The sequence below is a fragment of the Pelmatolapia mariae genome, linkage group LG22 (assembly GCF_036321145.2).
Source record: "Pelmatolapia mariae isolate MD_Pm_ZW linkage group LG22, Pm_UMD_F_2, whole genome shotgun sequence".
NCBI classification, from domain to species: domain Eukaryota; kingdom Metazoa; phylum Chordata; class Actinopteri; order Cichliformes; family Cichlidae; genus Pelmatolapia; species Pelmatolapia mariae.
In genome coordinates, this window is record NC_086245.2 from 24,869,579 (window position 1) to 24,890,012 (window position 20,434).

At 40.2% G+C, this 20,434-nt stretch overlaps 1 protein-coding gene across 1 annotated transcript; it reads left to right on the forward strand.

Moving 5' to 3' along the window:
• The first annotated feature begins 11,011 nt into the window (after positions 1-11,011).
• Positions 11,012-18,212, forward strand: LOC135933017 (sodium-dependent neutral amino acid transporter B(0)AT1-like). Its single transcript, XM_065470866.1, has 12 exons — positions 11,012-11,210; positions 13,524-13,664; positions 13,757-13,894; positions 13,986-14,167; positions 15,351-15,461; positions 15,543-15,655; positions 15,798-15,926; positions 16,538-16,694; positions 16,793-16,997; positions 17,128-17,287; positions 17,601-17,763; positions 18,015-18,212. The coding sequence occupies exons 1-12, from the start codon at positions 11,012-11,014 to the stop codon at positions 18,210-18,212; spliced, it is 1,896 nt and encodes a 631-aa protein (XP_065326938.1).
• Positions 18,213-20,434: the final 2,222 nt, after the last annotated feature.

The following is a 20,434-nucleotide window of genomic DNA, read 5'->3' on the forward strand; positions in this document are numbered from 1 at the left end:
GTTGATGTCGCCTTGATTGTTTAATGTGACTGATGTGTACTTGCTTTTATTGATGTGTTCTATGCACAAGATTGCCACTGTTGACTATTATCTTTGAAAAACAGATGTACATTTTTAAGTTGTTAGTTAGTTTCTGCATGATTGTGCACTTTGGGAGATTTATTATAGGGCTACAGGACACCCAACGGCTGCTTAGCTTATCTTGGCAGAAGGAAACAGGTTGACCTGCTGTGTGCATAAAATATGCTTACAAGCATCTAAAGCTCAATAATTAACATGTTCTCAGATTTCATCTGTATGGAGTGCACAAAGAAAAAAAATCATGGCTGAGCCGGTCTGATATTTTTCTCCTGTACCCACAGGACAAAGTAGTAATGTTAAGTTAACCAGTCAGTGGTTGAATATCTAACTATTCTTTTGATATTTTAAATGTACCACGCATGTATGTCTAATACAGACAATTGACTAATTATGGGACAAATCCTGACCATCGTTCCCTAGAGTGATGGCTTTGCAGTCACTAAATCTTTCAGAAGAATGGTATTCATTCATTCAATCAATGCAAAAATGAACTGAAGCTGCTTTGGTTTCACGTGGCAACCCAGCATATTACTAAGACACTTTATGTTGCATTTTCCTGTGGTGTGCCAAGTGCCTCTATATACATGAGGTTTATTTTAATATTTTGTAAATAATCCTTGGATTAAGTAAGATTTTTACACACTGTAATAATGTCTTAGATTTTTTTAAGCTGGAAAACTACCTTTCAGCCCCCTTTTGTGTTGTTTGGTTATTGTGTTTTTAAGGCGGACTGTTGTAAACTTCTACCTTGTGATGTACAGTTCCAAGAAAAGGTTTGTGAAACCTTTGGAATGACCAGGATTTCTGCACTGATCCTGACCTGAGGCACAACTATTGATAAACTTCGTCTGGCTAAACTAGCACAAACAACTGAGCTTTTCATGTCGTTATTTGAACACACTGAGCACACCAATCATGTCATATGTTTGACTTACTAAATATTGAATTGATTAACTCTTATACTTTCTTTAGCAGCGTCCACTTCTATGAGATGTTTTCAGTAGCTGCTCGTGAAAGTTATACGATGAGCAGCAGGACTTTTGAAAAAGTGTTTTAGTTTCTCAGTATTTCTGGAATGTTTTGTACAACACTCTTCATCAGAGCTCGTCTTTTTAACTTTGTTCTTTGGCTCATTGAAGTATTATAGCACCCAGCAATAACAATTGGTCATGAAACCAGTATCAATGGCTGCAAGGCAACTGGGACAAAGCAACCCCAAACCATGATGAAACCTCCGCCATGCGGAGATGGAGTTTTTAGTGTTAGTGTTCAACAACCTTTTTTTTTTTTTTTTTTATCAAACATGACATTGTCTGCTTGACTCATTTGTTGACACTTGTCAGAGTCTTGAACTGTTGGCACAATCTCCTTTTTGTTTTTTTGTTTGCTTCATTTTGTTTCCTTGGTGATGTGCTGCCTAATACAATATCTAGTGCAGTTTTCTTGTCCAGCAGACAAAAACAAGATTTTAGTAAGTTACCAAAATCTTTACAGACCCTGGACTTCAGATACACATAAGAATTTAGCTACTCATCTTGATGCATGCGCAATCATCCAGGTAAGTAAATCTCCAAAAGTTGATTCTGTTCATCTGGACGTAGCGTTTTCAGTGGGAGAAACGTTTCGTCACTCATCCAAGTGACTTCTTCAGTCTCAGCTGACTGCAGGTTTCCCCAACCTTATAAACAGTACATTTGCATAATGACTGAAACTAGCACCACTGAAGGAACAATGGGCTGGGAGGTCAGTTCCTTGATCATAATTGTGCAAATTCTCATGACCACTGATCAAAGACCAGTGGCCATGAGTACCATTCACAGAGAGTTGGGGAATGGTTGCAATCACGGCATTGTAAGATGGTGAAAGATGTACCCTTAGGCCCCCTCCTCGATTCAGAGATGGTCTTTCTCTTTTCACGTAAATGGCCTCCTTGACTCCGCGCTCAAACCAGCGTTCCTCCCTGTCCAGGATGTGTACATGCTCATCCTTTAAAGAGTGTCCACTGGCATGTAGGTGTAAATAGACTGCAGAGTCCTGGCCTGACGAGGTAGCTCTTCTGTGTTGTGCCATCCGCTTCGCCAGAGGTTGTTTGGTTTCCCCGATGTATAAATCCTGGCAATCCTCCTGGCACTTAACAGCGTACACTATGTCACTCTGTTTGTGTCGGGGGACCCGATCCTTGGGGTGGACCAATTTTTGGCACAGCGTGTTTTGGGGTTTAAAAGCCACAGAGACGCGGTGTTTAGAAAAAATCCATCACAACTGTTCCAATACTCCTGACACGTACGGGATCACTACAGGTTTTCGCTTAGTCAGCGGTTGTCCTTCTCTCCTGGATCGGCTGGAGCTTTCTTTTGGCGCCTTCCCAGCTTTGACCAAAGTCCAGCTGGGATAACCACATTTACTCAGGGCCTTCTTGATGTGATGTTCTTCTGCTTTCCTGGCTGCTGTGTCTGTGGGGATGGTGTTCGCTCTCTGTTGTAGCGTCCTGATGACACTCAGTTTATGCTCCAGTGGATGATGAGAGTCAAACCTTAAATACTGATCTGGACTGCAAATGTGCTGTTTATAAGGTTGGGGAAACCTGCAGTCAGCTGAGACTGAAAAAGTCACTTGGATGATTGACGAAACACTTCTCCCACTGAAAACGCTACGTCCAGATGAACAGAATCAACTTTTAGATATTTAGCTACTCCATAATCTTTTGCTATCTTGCTGACAGGTTAGTTTTGTTTTTCATTACCACGGCTCTGGAGTTCCCCCACCCCTGCCATAAATCAAAGCTGAAAGTCTTCAGGTCAATCACATCTTTTTAGATTTTTAGATGTAAAAACTGCTGTGATGGTACACTAGTTGGGAAACTTGTGTTGTCGGCAATACTTGTTACAACTAGTCCTTTCAACTAAAAATGTCATGTCAAAAATCTTCCTTCTCTTACATATAGATACAGTACTCTGCAAAAATCTTGAGCCACCTCTCATTTCTTTATGCTTCACTATAAATATGGGAAATAGGCACAAAATACGTAAAACACGGTAAATGTGACAAAAAAGGGACATTTAGAGTAATTCTTTGGATGTTGCCTGCCTCTTGTTCTGTTCTCTGTCACAATGACCCCACACTGGTTTTATAAGAGAGACCCGAGGTGGCCTCTTGGCAGGCCAATGACTGATACAGTCACTTTCCACTAGTACCTACTCAGATCAGCTCAGCACGGCTTGACTTGGTTTTCAGGGTTTTCCATTAGGTGATAGTACCTGGTACCAGGTATAACTCAGATGGGGTTCGATGGGCCAGTAGGTGGGGGCCATACACCTGGAAGGCAAGAGACAAAGAGACAGAAAAACAACAGTGCCATCTATCATGGCATGTAACATTTTTGCAGATGGTTGTAAACGTTCTGCAAAAATGTCAGATTTGGTTGGTAGCCCATAAAAACTGATGCCACTGGGTTTGAGTTAAGTTCCTGTTAAATTTGGCACAGCTCAGCCTTTTGTCCCTGTTTTCATTCCCTAGGGCTTTCTGACAGCCATCCACTGAGACAATTTCTGATGAGGTTTCAGCAAACAGAGGATGTATCAGCTGATGGGTCTCAGTACCTGTGTCAAGTCTTAAGGACAAGACTTTTAGGTACTGTTCACCAACAAGTCGAAATCATCAGCCCTCTACCACCATGCTTGACAGCTGGTATGAAGTGTTTATGTCAGGGATCGGCAACCCTGGGCACGCGTGCCACAGCTGGCACGCGAAGGGTTAACTGATGGCACGGCCATAGCTGGACTGACAATCGGGATACCGGGCTTTTGCTCGGTGGGTCGATGGTGATTTTTCATTTTTATGGCCCGATTTATTTATTTTTTTGTAACAGGATAAACAATGAAAGGTGGTGGATTGGCCAGATGCTGGCCAATGTGTAAAAATAACTCAGTTGTTTGGTGGTTGCTGTGGTAGAGCATCCACAGAGGCCAGCAGGTGGATGAGGGAAAGGGGAGGCAGGAGGAGGAGAGACCTGAGGCGGCTGCCGGTCCGAGTGTCAGGTGAACTAAACTTCAGGTAAGAAGTTATGACCTGCAGTCTATCTGGGTCAGATATAAACCAAGTTTAGGTGGAGTTTATTTTCATTGTGCTGACTTTTTACAGTCAGTTACAATCACTTATACTGCGTACTAGCTAGCATGACGGAGTTTCTATACAGCTGGGTGGGTGCTATGATGTTACTGATAGTGAACTTATCTAACGTAAAATGTATAGAAATCATACATATACCAACAAGACAGTGTACATCACTGTCACAAAAGCATTTGTTTTCATTCAAAGGCTTTATGGCTTTAATACCTGGTGGGCCGGTCTCTAGTCAAAATGCCCGGGCCGATCTTTTGTCCACATCCAGCCCTGGGCACGACATGCAGTGAATTAATCTGAGAAGGTGCATTAAAAAATAAATGGCCGTGCCAGCGGTGCACATAGCAAATTAGCTCACATAGACACATTATTTGTTCCGCTTCTTAATGAAATATTAGCTAACAACCCCAACAGATTCAACTTGTAATTGGCTAAAAATAACTTAGCCTACTGGTAAGAGGGACGTTGCTAGCTTTCCACATTCTGACACTTCAAATGCTTCAGGAGCTGTCTGCTCAGCACAGCATCAGCACCACGGAAATACACGGATACATCCGTAGACTCGAGACAGAATTCACAATCGGTTTTCGGGACTTTCAGGTCTATGGACCAATGTTTTCTTTTCTGATCAAACCAGAAAGCTTTAATGAGCAGCTGGATTTGTCTCGCATTAACTGGCTGAGTTAATGCCAGTTAATGCAACATCGAAATGCAGCTGATTGAACTGGAAAGCTTGACTCTGTGGTAGGGCTGGGCCATATTATACCGTTCACGGTAATACCGGTATAATGTTCGGCAACGATAAGAAAATGAAATATCGCGATAGAATATGGGTAAAATGAGCATGCGCAGTGCCTTTGTTTTCATACGCTCATACGCACATGGCAGAAAAAGTATGGCGGCAATGGAGAATGACACGGACGAAAGCGCATCTTTGAATGAAGCAGGTGAACCAGAATTGGTCAGTAAAAGCGGTGCAACTTCAGTGGTGTGGAAGTGGTTTGGTTTTCGTCCATCGGATACCCACCAAAGCACAATTTGTTGTAGAACGTGCAAGCGGCGAAGGGAGAAAACACTACAAACCTATTTCATCATTTGAAGCAGAAGCACTTCTTGGAGTACAAAAAAGCACTTAAAGCACGTGCGGTCTCACCACCGCTTCAACTAGCGAGGTGGTGAGACCAAAGAAGATGACTCAACAAACAATCGACGTAGCTTTAAATAGCTGCATGCCTTATGACAAAAGTAGCAAACGCTAGGGGGAACTAACTAATGCAGTGACACATTGTTTAGCCAGGGATATGATGCCTATTCAGAGTGTGGAAAAAGTAGGTTTCAAAAAAATGCTTAAAACGTTCGATCCACGCTACATGCTACCCACCAAGAAATACTTCTCTAAAGTCGCCTTGCCCGCTTTATATGAACAGATCCGTACTGAGGTGTCAAATGCGTTATCTTCGGTGGAGTTTTTTGCGTCCACCACGGACATGTGGTCAAGCCGAACATCAGACCCCTACATGAGCCTCACAATACATTACGTGGACAAAGACTGGAAGCTACAAAACAAGTGCCTCGAAACAAGTTTTTTCCCCGAGGACCATACTGGGGAAAATATAGCCAAAGTCTTAAAAGAGTTCCTCAGCTTGTGGAATCTTCACGAGGAAAAACAAGTGTGTGTGACGACAAACAACGGGGCCAACATTGTGAAAGCCGTTGCACTCAACAACTGGACCAGACTTTCATGCTTCGGACATCGCCTGCACATTGCAATAGGTAAGTTAATTATAACGTCAAATTAAGCACTTATTGTATTAGTTTAAATGATGGTAATAATACTGTTTGTGTTATTAATCTCTGAATGTGGGTACTTGCACTGCAAGATATATATACAGGGTGGGCCATTTATATGGATACACCGTAATAAAATGGGAATGGTTGGTGATATTAAAGTCCTGTTTGTGGCACATTAGTATATGTGAGGGGGCAAACTCCTCAAGATGGGTGGTGACCATGGTGGCCATTTAGAAGTCGGCCATCTTGGATACAACTTTTGTTTTTTCAGTAGGAAGAGGGCCATGTGACACATCAAACTTATTGGTAATGTCACAAGAAAAACAATGGTGTGCTTGGTTTCAACGTAACCTTATTCTTTCATGAGTTATTTACAAGTTTCTGACCACTTATAAAATGTGTTCAATGTGCTGCCCATTGTGTTGGATTGTCAATGCAACCCTCTTCTCCCACTCTTCACACACTGATAGCAACAACGCAGGAGAAATGCCAGCACAGGCATCCAGTATCCGTAGTTTCAGGTGCTGCACATCTCGTATCTTCACACCATAGACAATTGCCTTCAGATGACCCCAAAGATAAAAGTCTAAGGGGGTCAGATCGGGAGACCTTGGGGGCCATTCAACTGGCCCACGACGACCAATCCACTTTCCAGGAAACTGTTCATCTAGGAATGCTCGGACCTGGCACCCATAATGTGGTGGTGCACCTTCTTGCTGGAAAAACTCAGGGAACGTGCCAGCTTCAGTGCATAAAGAGGGAAACACATCATCATGTAGCAATTTCAAATATCCAGTGGCCTTGAGGTTTCCATTGATGAAGAATGGACCCACTATCGTTGTACCCCATATACCACACCAAACCATCACTTTTGTTGTTCCAACAGTCTTGGAGGGATCCATCCAATGTGGGTTAGTGTCAGACCAATAGCGGTGGTTTTGTTTGTTAACTTCACCATTAACATAAAAGTTTGCCTCATCACTGAACAAAATCTTCTGCGTGAACTGAGGGTCCTGTTCCAATTTTTGTTTTGCCCATTCTGCAAATTCTGTGCGCCGATCTGGGTCATCCTCGTTGAGATGCTGCAGTAGCTGGAGTTTGTAAGGGTGCCATTTGTGAGTAGCTAATATCCGCCGAAGGGATGTTCGACTAATGCCACTCTCCAGTGATATGTGGCGAGTGCTACGCTGTGGGCTGTTTCTGAATGAAGCTAGGACAGCCACTGATGTTTCTTCATTAGTGACAGTTTTCTTGCGTCCACATTTTGGCAAATCCAACACTGAACCAGTTTCATGAAACTTAGCAAGCAGTTTGCTAACTGTAGCATGGGAGATGGGTGGTCTCGTAGGGTGTCTTGCATTGAAATCTGCTGCAATGACCCGGTTACTGCGTTCACCAGATATCAACACAATTTCGATCCGCTCCTCACGTGTTAACCTCTTCGACATGTCAATGGCTGTGAACAAAGAGAAACTTGTAAATAACTCATGAAAGAATAAAGTTACGTTGAAACCAAGCACACCATTGTTTTTCTTGTGACATTACCAATATGTTTGATGTGTCACATGGCCCTCTTCCTACTGAAAAAACAAAAGTTGTATCCAAGATGGCCGACTTCTAAATGGCCACCATGGTCACCACCCATCTTGAGGAGTTTGCCCCCTCACATATACTAATGTGCCACAAACAGGACTTTAATATCACCAACCATTCCCATTTTATTACAGTGTATCCATATAAATGGCCCACCCTGTATATATAAACATGTATGTATGTGTGTGTGTGTGTGTGTGTGTGTGTGTGTGTGTGTGTGTGTGTGTGTGTATATGTGTGTGTGTGTGTAAATAATTGTGTGTTATACATAAAACTTAAATGTCACACATTCCACACCACATTAATATTGCTGTTGAGTAATGAACTGTGTTTCCTTTTAAATGTATGTCTTTTAGAAAGAAGTGTGAAGGACCCAAGGATCGAACGAGCAGTTGGAGTGGGAAAGAAGATTGTTGCTGCTTTTGGCCACAGCTGGAAGCGCCAGCGAGCTCTACAGGCTGCCCAGAAGGAACTGGGCCTCCAGAACACAAACTCATAACTGAATGTTGCACTCGTTGGGGTTCAAAGCAGAGAATGATCCAACGGCTGCTGGAACAAGAAAAAGCTATAACACAGGTTTTAGCTGCTGATAAAACCACAAGGCACCTCATGTTGACATGGCAAGACATTGAAGTGCTTGACTCGGTCAGCACTGCATTGAGTCCACTCCTAGAGTTTACAGATGCTTTCTCTGCTGAAGAGTATGTAACCATTTCATGTGTTAAGCCTGTTCTTCAGATGTTTAACAATGACATGTTAAAAGTAAAAGAAGGTGACACTGAGCTGACCAAAGACATCAAAACAGCAATACTTGACTACATGAACAAAAGCTACAAAGACAGTGTCACAGAGAGGCTTGTTAACATGGCTTCTTTCCTTGATCCACGGTTTCATACAGAATATTTCAGTGAGAGTGAAAGCGAAGCCATCAAAGTTCAAGTCATGAGTGAACTAGAGCATCTTGTGTCACACCAGGGTAGCACAGCCACAGGTTTTTCAGAAACACCTCATACATCTATTGGAGACCAAACAAGTCAGGGAGCGGTTAAAAAGCCAAAGAAGAGTCTCGGGAGTTTTTTGAAGGGACCAGTTAGTGGCAAGATAGAGGTAACTGCAGAGAGGTTATCATCTGAACTGAACAGGTATGTGAATAGTCCACCAGCAGACAGTGAGTGTGATCCTCTTTCGTGGTGGAAAGTTCACACAGTAAACTTTCCCCACATCAGCAGATTAGCTAGGAAATACCTCTGCATTCCAGCAACTAGCTCTGCATCTGAAAGGTTGTTCAGCACAGGTGGAAATGTTGTAACTTGTCAAAGGTCCTCCCTTAAGCTCGCATCTGTGAACATGTTAGTGTTTCTGACACAGAATCTTAAAACCTGAAATGTAGAAAACTTCCAGGAGCAGTAGCATAATTTATCTATGTTTTTGTTTGTTTTGTTTTTACTCAAGAGTTTGTGCAATATTATTATTTGACTTATTGATTTTGCACACTGCACTTTTGTTGCAAAGCACCTCTTAAGTTTTGTGGATATACATGGTTATGGATAACCATGTATATAACAGGATAACCACTGTTAAATTTTGTGTGGCTGTAATGCACATTAAAATAAACAGCTGTTTGTTTAAACAAAAAGAAATTGATGGGTTTTTTCCACTAATAAAGTTGTGGAGTTGTATTTTGTTTCGTGTCAATTATATCGTCAGTTATATCGTTATCGCAAATTTTCAAATCTATATCGTGATAAATGTTTTTGGCCATATTGCCCTGCCCTACTCTGTGGGAGTCAGAGTTTGCAGAACTACGAACGCAGCTGGAATCCATAGTTGTGTGTGTTCATGGAGCTTGCATTTTCACCTGCTGGACATCACTACCTGACAAGTTTTACTGTCTTCAGAACATTGCAGAGGCCTTACTGACAGTATTTGGCTCTACATATCTGTGTGAGCAGATTTTCTCTCACATGAAGAGTGTCAACGGGTAGCCGTCTGAATGCTGGACACTCGGAGACCTGTGTCTCTGAGTGGGAGACCAGAGATCACATTAACATGTGTATCTCTGTATTAACAAACATGCCATATTGGCCCAGTTTATTTTTCTTATCATTGTTGTGAGGAGACCATAAATAGCATTTGCATTTTCTGTTGTACAGTTCATTTGCTGTTATGGAGTTCTTGTTATGGATAAAAAGTGTTTTTTTGTTTCAAAATAGCTGATAACTGCAAACATCTGCAAACAAATATAATTCTATATAGTGTGTAACTGTTAATATAGAGCGTTATTAAACTTATTGCTAATGCAATCATATGGCACATTGACTTCTGAGGAGATTTTAGATGGCACTCATCATCAGAAAGGTTGCCGACCCCTGGTTTATGTTGATGTGCTCTGTTTGGTTTGGTTGCATTATGTTCAATCATCTCCCCTTTGGTCTTGTCTGCCCAAACCACAGTGGCCCTCATTTCCTTAGTTGTGACTAATTAGCGTTCACTCAAACAAAATTTAATCCCAGATACAAATTTGTCTTCAGTCACAGTTCTGCACCGGAGATGAATGCTGATTATGGGACATGATACAAACACAAAGGGAAAACGTAACATTCGTAGGGATGATGAAATGAACTTAATATACAAGCAAAGAAATTGGATTTAAAATAGACGCTCATTTAAAAACATAAATGTTAATAATTGCTATGTGTTTCACGATATCTGTCTAACATTTTGTTCAGACATATATACATACATATGCTATCCTTATGTAAGATTATTATTATTATTTTATTATTTTATTATAAGATTATTCTGTTTATCTTATGTTAGCAAAAGAAAACATCTGATAAAGGAGATTAAGCACGGTACTAAAGTCTAAAATGATTAAATACACACAACACAAATTTAAAGACTGCAGCTTTTTGTGCGTTTGTGTGTTTTGCTGATTGCCCATAATTGTGACATGGGTGCCAATCAATATAAGCTGTAGATATTAAAAAACAGTTATAGTCAGTTAAAAATCTTTGTGGTTCAGTTTAGATTGTGGTTCAAGCAATGATTTAGTGTTTCAGTGAGAAGAAACGTGCTACAAAAAGTGATTAAAATAAAACTGATGCTTAAAATAAAAAAGAGTTCTGAACATAGCAACAAGAGAAATGGCCTTTTGCTCCTATTTCTGATCTTTTAAATGTTTCTGTAGACTGTTAACTAATTTGTAATAAAACTAAGAAACTCAACGGCTATAAATGAAGCAGAAAGTACAGAGTGTGCCTGTGTCTGGTTAATCTGCCCAAAACTGCAGATAAAGTAAAAGGTCATAAATCGTTTCACGATTACCTGACAAGCATATGGGGGCGCACACAAATGCACTCCCCCCTGATAAATGCTTCACCAGAAGTAGACACAATGTGCGCTTCAGTACACAGTGGACACCATGAGACTGGTACTTCCTAACCCAGGACTGGATCTCAGAATCCCCAGGCATGAAGATCTGGAGAGGATGGAAAAACAGGAGGCTGCAGACAGACCCAAGTGGGACAACAAAGCTCAGTATATACTCACCTGTGTGGGGTTCTGTATCGGTCTGGGTAATGTTTGGAGATTCCCTTACTTATGTCAGAGTCATGGAGGAGGTAAGCTAAGACAGAAAGGGCAAGATAACATATCGGGTTATTAATCAGACAATTTAGTGATTTTAAAAAATGTGTGTTTGTGGTATACAGGAATTAATTTTAATATTAATATAATAATAATAATAATAATTAATATTCTTAATATGCTTTTCGCTAAAGAATTAAAACTTTAACTGCAACAAAATCACTGGACCTTTGTACCGACACTTAAACGGAGTTAAATTGTCACCAATTCATTAATACAAGAGAGTGCCCTTAGGTTTGCAGTCAAGCTGCACCATATTAATGATTATACACAGAGATGCCCCCTGAGTCCAGCTGGTTAAGTTAAAACACAATCTTAATTATGCAATGAGAGGTGTTGACTTTTATCCAGTTACCTTATTGCGCTCAAATATTTTAAAATATTCTTTTATTTTGTAATTTCATCATTCTTTTTAAATCGTTAACTCGAGCACAGTGTCATGAGCTATAGCAACAAGTGTCCTTTCTGTGCAATAGTGATGGTGTATACTGATTAATACAAAACAGCAATGTGACCTTTCAGGTTGCACTGACACGAAATCTTATTTTTAGCCTACAAAAAAAAAGTGCTAAATATAGCCAAACACATCTATGACTAACCATAGTGATGAACGTTGCCCATCGTATTTGTGCATAAGAGCATATCTAACTTTTATGGCCACACAGTTGTAAATGGCTAACTGCTATTAATAACTTTTATTAGTTTTAAAGCATCATAAATGTGTCGAATTTTGAACATTTTGAAGTTCCTACACGCTTCATCTTGTTTTTTTACGTTATCAGACAGAATCAGACATTTGGACACTTGTCAAAAACATAAAGCATTAAAATGTAGACTAACAGAAAACACTTCATTTAACAAACTCAGAGCCTTGTTCAAAAAACAAAAATAAACCCACACAATCTGATTTTCAGTCCACTTCTTGTGTAATTTGGAATACTTAGCCTTCATGTACATGGATAAACTGAAGGGTTAGACCAGGGGTGGGCAATCTCAGTCCACGAGGGCCGGTGTCCCTGCAGGTTTTAGATGTGTCCTCGAACCAACCAGCTGACTTAAATGGCTAAATTAGCTCCTCAACATGTCCTGAAGTTCTCCAGAGGCCTGGTAACGAACTAATCATGTGATTCAGGTGTGTTGACCCAAGGTGAGATCTAAAACCTGCAGGGACACCGGCCCTTGTGGACTGAGATTGCCCACCCCTGGGTTAGACGTATCTCTGGGGTCCTGTGTCAAGTTCTTGTTGGATCTGTTTTCTATTTATTCAGGACGTGACTTTCAGGTACTGTTCATCAACAAATCATTACTCCTCCACCACTGTGGCAGCTGGTATGAGGTCTTTGGGCTCATATGCTGTGTTAATGGCCAGACATCTGCACTTTGGGTTTTTTTCTGTCCAGCGTACAACGGCCCTCTTTTACTGATATGTCTAATATGACAAAATTACCATCAGATTTATAAAATGCGCAAAGCAGTCTGTTTTGTTCTTACATCATGCGTAAATTGAATCTGAATCATTCTGAACCAAATCCGATTTTTTTCCATTAAATAGACACACTTGCCTCTAGGTGAAGCAAAGAAAGTGGTGATGATGTAGCAAAGGGAGGAGCCTGCATCACCATGCCAAGAAAGCAGAAACTGAAACTATTCAGTCCAAAGAGGAAGCACAGCTTTCCATTGGAGTGATGAGAGCGTCAAAAAAAAAGAAAAAAAAAGAAAAAAAAAAGAGGCTCTGGCTGAAAAAATGAAAGTTCTGAATATAATTTTTCCTGAGACGATCACTGTGGCTCAAGTAAGAAAAAGATTGGACATCAAACCCGATATGTTAAAACACTAATAGACTACAAGAAAAACAAGAAAACACCTCGTGGTCGGTTAGACCGAAATGAGAAACCCACTGTGTTTAAGGAAAAAAAGCAAAGAAATTAGACTTTAAATGATGACATCCAGCAATGATAAGTAATTTTAATAAGACGATTAGTAGTAGTAACAGTATTAGTGGTGGTATTTAAATTTTCTAAGAGAGCCTGGCCGTTGTTTGTTCGCGTGAATGGTTAGAGGCAGTTTAGATTTATTCATATAGCACAGGCTAATTCGGTTAATAAAGCACTGATTTGTGAATAAAACATTCATGTGCATGACTTACACCCATGACAGACGTACACACTGTTATGTCTGTCATGGCATTAGTTGTTCCCCAGAATGCTTTGCTTTAAAACAGTTGTGAGTTACTTTCACCTGTTAACGATATACTAACAATTCTCTCACCTACTTAAATATATTTGCAGGTGCATTTTTGATTCCTTACCTAATTCTGCTGGTGCTAGAAGGAATGCCTCTCTTACTGCTAGAGTTTGCTATTGGGCAGCGCCTTAGAAAAGGCAGTGTGGGAGTGTGGCGGGCCATCAGCCCATATCTGACAGGTGTTGGTAAGTAAAATGGTCCCTGCAAAAAAACCAAAAATACCCTAGTGTATGGTTTTCAGTGATTGTGATGATAGATGATTAATGCTGTCCATCAGGTATTGGCTCCATGTTAGTGTCCTTTATGGTTGCCCTGTACTACAACACCTTAATTGCCTGGATCATGTGGTATTTCTTCAATTCCTTTCAAGACCCATTGCCTTGGACTAATTGTCCTCTCAATGAAAACAGGACAGGTATTTATACACTGATTTTCATCCCCCACACACAAATCATAGCATCTGTTTTGCATCACTGTTTAAGAGTGGATTTTTTTTCCCACTTTAGGATTTATACCAGAATGCCAGCAGAGCTCCACGGTGGACTACTACTTTTACAGAGTCACTCTGAATGCTTCTAACTCAATAGCAGACTCTGGAGGACTCCAGTGGCCCATTATAACATGTCTGTTAGCTGCCTGGACAGTTGTTTGTATCTGCTGCATACGAGGGATCAGTACTTCAGGCAAGGTTTGTAGAACCTTAAATAAAATGATCACTCTTTACTCTGCCAATTTTCCTATTTTATTCATTAACGTGAGTATCCATCCCTCCATCCATCCATCAGTTTTCTTCTGCTTATCTGGGGCCTGGTCGTAGGGACAGTACCCTAAGCAGAAAAGCCCAGATCTCCATGTCCTTAGGCATCTCCTCCTTATCTGGGGAAATGCAACACAATCCTGGTCCAGCCGAGAGATGTAACCTTTCCAACATGTCTTGGGTCTGCCCAAGGGCCTGGGTCCGGAAAGGAATGCCAGGGAAACCTCACCCAGGTGGCCCCTGGAGGCATCCTAGTCAGATGCCCGAACCTCCTCAACTGGCTCCTTTCGATGTGGAGGAGTGGCAGCTCTACTCTGTGCCCGTCTCAAATGACTGAGCTCCTCACATTATCACTAAGGGAGAGAGACCAGTCACCCTTTGGGGAAAGCTCATTTCTCCAGCTTGTACCCACAATCTCGTTCTTTCCGTCATTACCCAGAGCTCGTGACCTTAGGTGAGGGTAGGGGACGTAGATCGACCAGTAAATCGTCAGCTTCGCTTTTACATTCAGCTTTCTCTTCACCACAACAGTCCGGTGCAGCGTCCACATCACTACAGATGCCGTCAGATCCATTTGTTAATCTCTCGCTCCCCTCACTCGTGAACAAGACCCCGAGATACTTAACTTCCTCCACCTGGTGCAGTAATTCGTCCCTGCCTTCACTTTTCCAGCTGAAATCCGTGGCCTCTCATTTCAAGGTGCTGATTCTCATTCCTGCTGCTTCACATTCAGCTGTGAACTGCTCCAGAGTAAGCTGGAGGTCTTCACCTGATGAAGGCAACAGGACCACATCATCGGCAAAAAGCAGTGACGAGATTCTTAGACCACCAAAGTGGAAGACTTCCACCACAAAGCTGATTAATCTAAATGTATTTTTAAAATCTGGAATTTTAAAAAGACATTTAATATGATGCATTGATAGCATTAAGCTTAAAGCCCATCGTTGAAGCTATTTCTGAATGGTGTAAAGTCAACATCCATTACAGTACCGGAATAGGTTTCCACAAAAAAAAGAAAGAAAAAGCATTGTAAATTATGAAATTTTGTATGCTAATTGTTATAGCTACATTTCCATCCCACAAGTTATACCACTCTCATTTCTAATGTCCTCAGGCAGTCTACATCACAGCCATCTTGCCGTACATAGTGCTGGCCATCTTCCTGATCCGAGGACTGACTCTTAAAGGTGCCCTGAATGGAATAAAGTTCCTCTTCACACCAGATGTATGTTTCAAATCTTGATTCTTTTTAAAGTATGAATTTAAAGGTCAGAAATACATGTCAGTGCGTGTCTCCCTCTTGCAGGTGGAAGAGCTGATGAATCCAACTACTTGGTTGGATGCAGGTGCACAGGTCTTTTATGCTTTTGGCTTAGCATGGGGAGGGCTGATTTCCTTCTCAAGCTACAACCCTGTTCAGTAAGGAACTGCACTTTTAGCATTTCGTTCACTTTAATTTAATTTCTTTAAAAAATAGGCAAAATAAGTAATTGAAAAATGTTCCAAAAACCAAAGCCAGGCTGTTGTTTCTTTGTTCTTTTTGCACATTTAATTTCCAAAGCAACAACTGTGTGCAAGACTCTGTGATCCTGTCTGTGGTAACTGGCCTCACCTCAGTCTATGCAGCCACGGTGACCTACTCCATCATTGGCTTCAGGGCCACTGAGAAATATGACACCTGTATCAACGAGTGAGTAAAGCTTATTTTAAGGCTTTTATTTTAATTTTAAGTTTACTACTTTTTGGTAAAAGGCACTAAACTTACTGACCAGGAATTTTAGTGCCTGTCTAGGTACCCCTACCCCTTAACACCATGCTTTCAGCAAATGTAATTTGCATCTTTTGAAAAAATTTTCTCCCAAGTCTTGTAAAAAACAAACATTCTGGCTTTAGCACAACAGAACTATTAGCTTCTTTTCTGCAAAATATTGAGTTAAGGTTGTAAAGGTTTTTTATCCTCTTTGTTGACTTCACAATGTTCAGTTATAGGTACAAAGGTTTTAAAGTCTGTCTAATGAGATCTTCATCATTGCAAGCAGTCTGCCAGTAGACATGACACCAGCTGGTTTGTCAGTCAGCACACAGCACCACAACATCCTTATATATTCACATCAAGCTACGGCAAAAATATGTGTTTAATGTGACTAGAAAATGCTAACATGCTTAACTCAGTTGTGGGGATGGTAAGAATATCTGATGAACACCTGCATTTGTGCATTGCCATTATAAACATATCTAAGCATATCCTTTAAGTAGATAATAGTAACCCCGAATTACTAATCTGATGTAATTTCTCATCAGAAACATCAAGACGTTACTAAATGGATTTGAACTCCCTGAAGACAGCATCACTGCCAGCAACTACAATGCAGCCCTTCATCATCTGAACAGCTCCTATCCGGATACTGTTTTTGGACTGGACATTAAAACTTGTGACATGCAGAAACTCCTCAGTGAGGTGCCTATTTGAATGAAAATCTAATAAGTTCCCATGTTATCATTATTATTATTATTATTATTATTTTATATTCTAATCTGCATTGCATTTGCATTCAGGGAGTGGAGGGAACAGGTCTGGCCTTTATTGTCTTCACAGAGGCCATTACCAAGATGCCGGGTTCCCCAGTCTGGTCTGTCCTGTTTTTTATCATGCTTCTCTGCCTCGGACTCTCAACACTTTTCGGAAACATTGAAGGAGTCGTAGTCCCTTTGAAAGACTTGAATTTATTTCCCCAAAAATGGCCCCATGAAATATTGACTGGTAACTTAGCTTTATTTTATTTTATTTTATCTACAGTTGATGCATTCCTCAGAATTTTACATTTAAATTGAACATTTTTAGAGTTTCTCGCTGGATTTTTAACATAAGATCCATTGTTCTTATATTTTAGGAGCAACATGTTTTGTATCCTTCATCATCTGCCTCCTGTTTGCACAGCCATCAGGAATTTATTGGGTAACTCTCTTTGATAACTTTGCTGGATCTGTTCCACTGCTGACCATTGGATTGTTCGAAATGATAGCTGTTGTTTACATCTATGGCATTGACAGGTTAGTGGTGCTTCCATTAATTTCAGCTGCATATTTGGAAACTCAAGTAAAGTGTCAAGACGAGTAGCTTTACGTTTCACTACTATTAAGCTGTGTAAGCTAGCTCAGCTTTCTGCAAAGCACAAACAACAACGGGGTTAGCTTGGTGCAGGCATTTCAGCACATATCAAGCTAAAACAAACAGTTCAGGTATTAAGGGAAATACCTGAACTTAGACATTAAGATTCTTTGTCCATTTGGAAAAGCAGCATCAAAAAGTGGTAATTTTTGTATAGCATGATGTGAAGCTAACTGAAATTTTCTTGTTTGGCAGGTTCAACGAGGACATAAAGTTCATGGTTGGGCGAAAGCCCTCTATTTTCTGGCAGATTACGTGGCGATTTATCAGTCCTCTGATTGTCCTGGTTATTTTGGTTTTCTACCTGGTGACTCAAGCCCAAAAGCAGCTCAACTATCTAGTTTGGGACATAAATTCTGTAAGTTTGCAACCACCATCCTAGTTACTGAATCAACTTAAGCACCTCCTCTTTGTTTTGCTTTGTATCTTAATGTTCACTGATGCAATTATATGGCATCCCAAATTTTTATATTTATCATCATAAGTAAAGTCAAAAGACAATAAGCAAATTGGCAGCAGTCACACATAGCTTACCAGTTTGAAAAGTTATTGCATAAACTTCCATTCAATAATAGGTTGTTGGATTTTTCTCATTTTTTTTTCTTACAGGAGACATTTCCAGCTTTGACATCAATACCCTACCCCTCATGGATCTATGCTGTTATCTTCCTCTTAGCAGGAGTCCCCAGCCTGGTAGTGCCTATGTACGCGTTATGTCGGCTTATCTTTGTTTGCTACAAGAAGAAAATGTCATCCAGACTAAAAATGAATACATCAGAGAACAAAGCAAAATTCAGGATTATTTAACAGCGTGTCCTATCCAGCATCACGCCAAAACATGTAATAGGCATGTTGGTCCACGGTGTAACGCTTTGCAAGAGTGAAATGGACACACGTGCAGTAATTTGCAGTAATGGCAGAGGGAGGTATTTTATCTCAAGCCACCATGAAAATAATCATGGGAACGCATTTGAACAGACATTACTAACACATTTAAATGTAAACACACATTAGCCACCTAGCCTAATCTGGCTATTAAAGGACCCTGGTATGTACTTCATACCTTCATTGTTCACTAGCGACTTCTGCACGGTGGTCCGGCGTGTCTATTACATTGCTGCTGTGATACCGGGTTGATTATGAAATCTATTAAGTGTTTGGTAACATTTATCAATAATCATTGCCAACAAAAAAACACATTGACAGTGAATTATAGTTTGGTAAATAGATCTCATTAGTCTGTGTAATAGATATTTATTTGATAAATTATATTTTGGAGTGGGCAGCACAGCTGTGAGGTGATTAGCACTGTTGCTTCACAGCCAGAAGCTCCTGAGTTTGACTCCACCGCCTAGCTGGCATGAGACAGAAAAGTGAGACGAGATGCAGAACCTTGAAGCGAGAGAACCAGCGCAGAGAACGGGGGGCTTAAAGTTAATATTTTTATGAGACTGCTTACATGTGACGTGTAGTTGAAAGAAAAAGCACAAAATCTTTTCATTATTTTTGTTTTAATTAAGCACTTTATCTTTCTCCAATGCTCTTCATTTTACCATTGAATGCAAAAGAACATTTTTGTATTATTTTATTATTAGAGAACTCTCCAGTTTATAGTGAAGATGAATAATAAACACTGTTGAATTGTCCTTTCTTTCTTTTACTTGAGAGCCAGTTGTATTGACTGCATTTAGACACTCTTAAAACTATTAGGCTACTTTTTTTGTTTTGTTAAGGATATTCTCAAACTAGACACCTGTAACCATGTTATAGAAGAATAGTTTTTAATCTTGTTGTAGATTTGAGGAAACCTATAGAATTGATGTCTGCATGCACTTAAGCTGTTATGAAAGCCCAACACTAAGAAGCTTTTTTAAGCTGACCCATCTGTATATGTGTGTACACCGTCATGTGAAAAAGAAACAAGCATCACACAGGTCAGAGAAAAACTAGATAGCCTTCAAGGAATTGAAAGGGTATGTAGTAGCCAGGTGCTGCTGATCAAATGCACTTGATTAACTGATCATCAGCAGTCTTGATGCATGCTCAATCATCAAGACTGCTAATTAAACCCCAAAAGGTTGATTCTGTTCATCTGGACGTAACGTTTTCATTGGGAGAAACATTTCGTCACTCATCCAAGTGACTTCTTCAGTCTCAGCTGACTGCAGGTTTCCCCAACATAATAAACAGTATATTTGCATAATGACTGAAACTACCCCACTGAATGAACAATGGACGGTGCGGTCAGTCCCTTAATCATTAATATGTAAATTGTCATGACAACTGATCAACAACCACTGTCCAGGAGACAAGGAGGTCTTAGCTATGAGTTTAATTTCCAAGATCTACATTTTTTGGTTTAAACAAAAAATGTAGATGCATTGACATGCTACCAGCCTTTCTTTGCTTTGTACTATCTCTCCTTTCTTTTATGGAACCCTGTCTTTACTTTTAATGAAGTCATCCAACAGTCTCTTTCTCCTGCAGTGGTACCGCTCCAGACCAAACCATTCCTTGAAATAAAGATATGAGATACCGCTTTTTAAAACTAATGCTAAGACATGCTTTGTGAAGCAAATATTGTTTTTTGGTGATAGGCTAATAATTTTCATTTAAAAAGTGACTAATTGACAGATTCATTTCCTAAAGCACCTAGAAAATAGTAGAACAGACAACAGTTGTTAAGCAAATTCATCCTGAGGTTTGACGGTGCCGTGCACAGAGAAACTGCAACAAACCCAAGAGCTATAGACTCTACAGGCCTCAGTTAGCATGCTAAATCTTACAATTCATGACAGTGAAATTACAAGAAGACTGAACAAATATGGATTACATGTTTTTGAATGAATCACCTTCAATAGACTCATAAATTGTAATCCATATTACATGTTATCAACACCAACAAAGTAAAAAGACTTCTTGGAATAAGTCTTGAATGATATTCCACTTGTGAATAATCTTTCTCTCTGCATGAGGTTTTTGACGTATTAAGGAGAGCTATTGCTGTATATAAATGTGCAAGTTTTAAT

Bases quoted from the DNA above. Each gene is read 5' to 3' on its own strand.
- LOC135933017 (XM_065470866.1), top strand. From the start codon at position 11,012: ATGAGACTGGTACTTCCTAACCCAGGACTGGATCTCAGAATCCCCAGG. The intron at 13,895-13,985 runs GTATTTATACAC...TTCCCACTTTAG, and splicing joins TCTCAATGAAAACAGGACAG to GATTTATACCAGAATGCCAG. The intron at 17,288-17,600 runs GTTAGTGGTGCT...CTTGTTTGGCAG, and splicing joins TACATCTATGGCATTGACAG to GTTCAACGAGGACATAAAGT.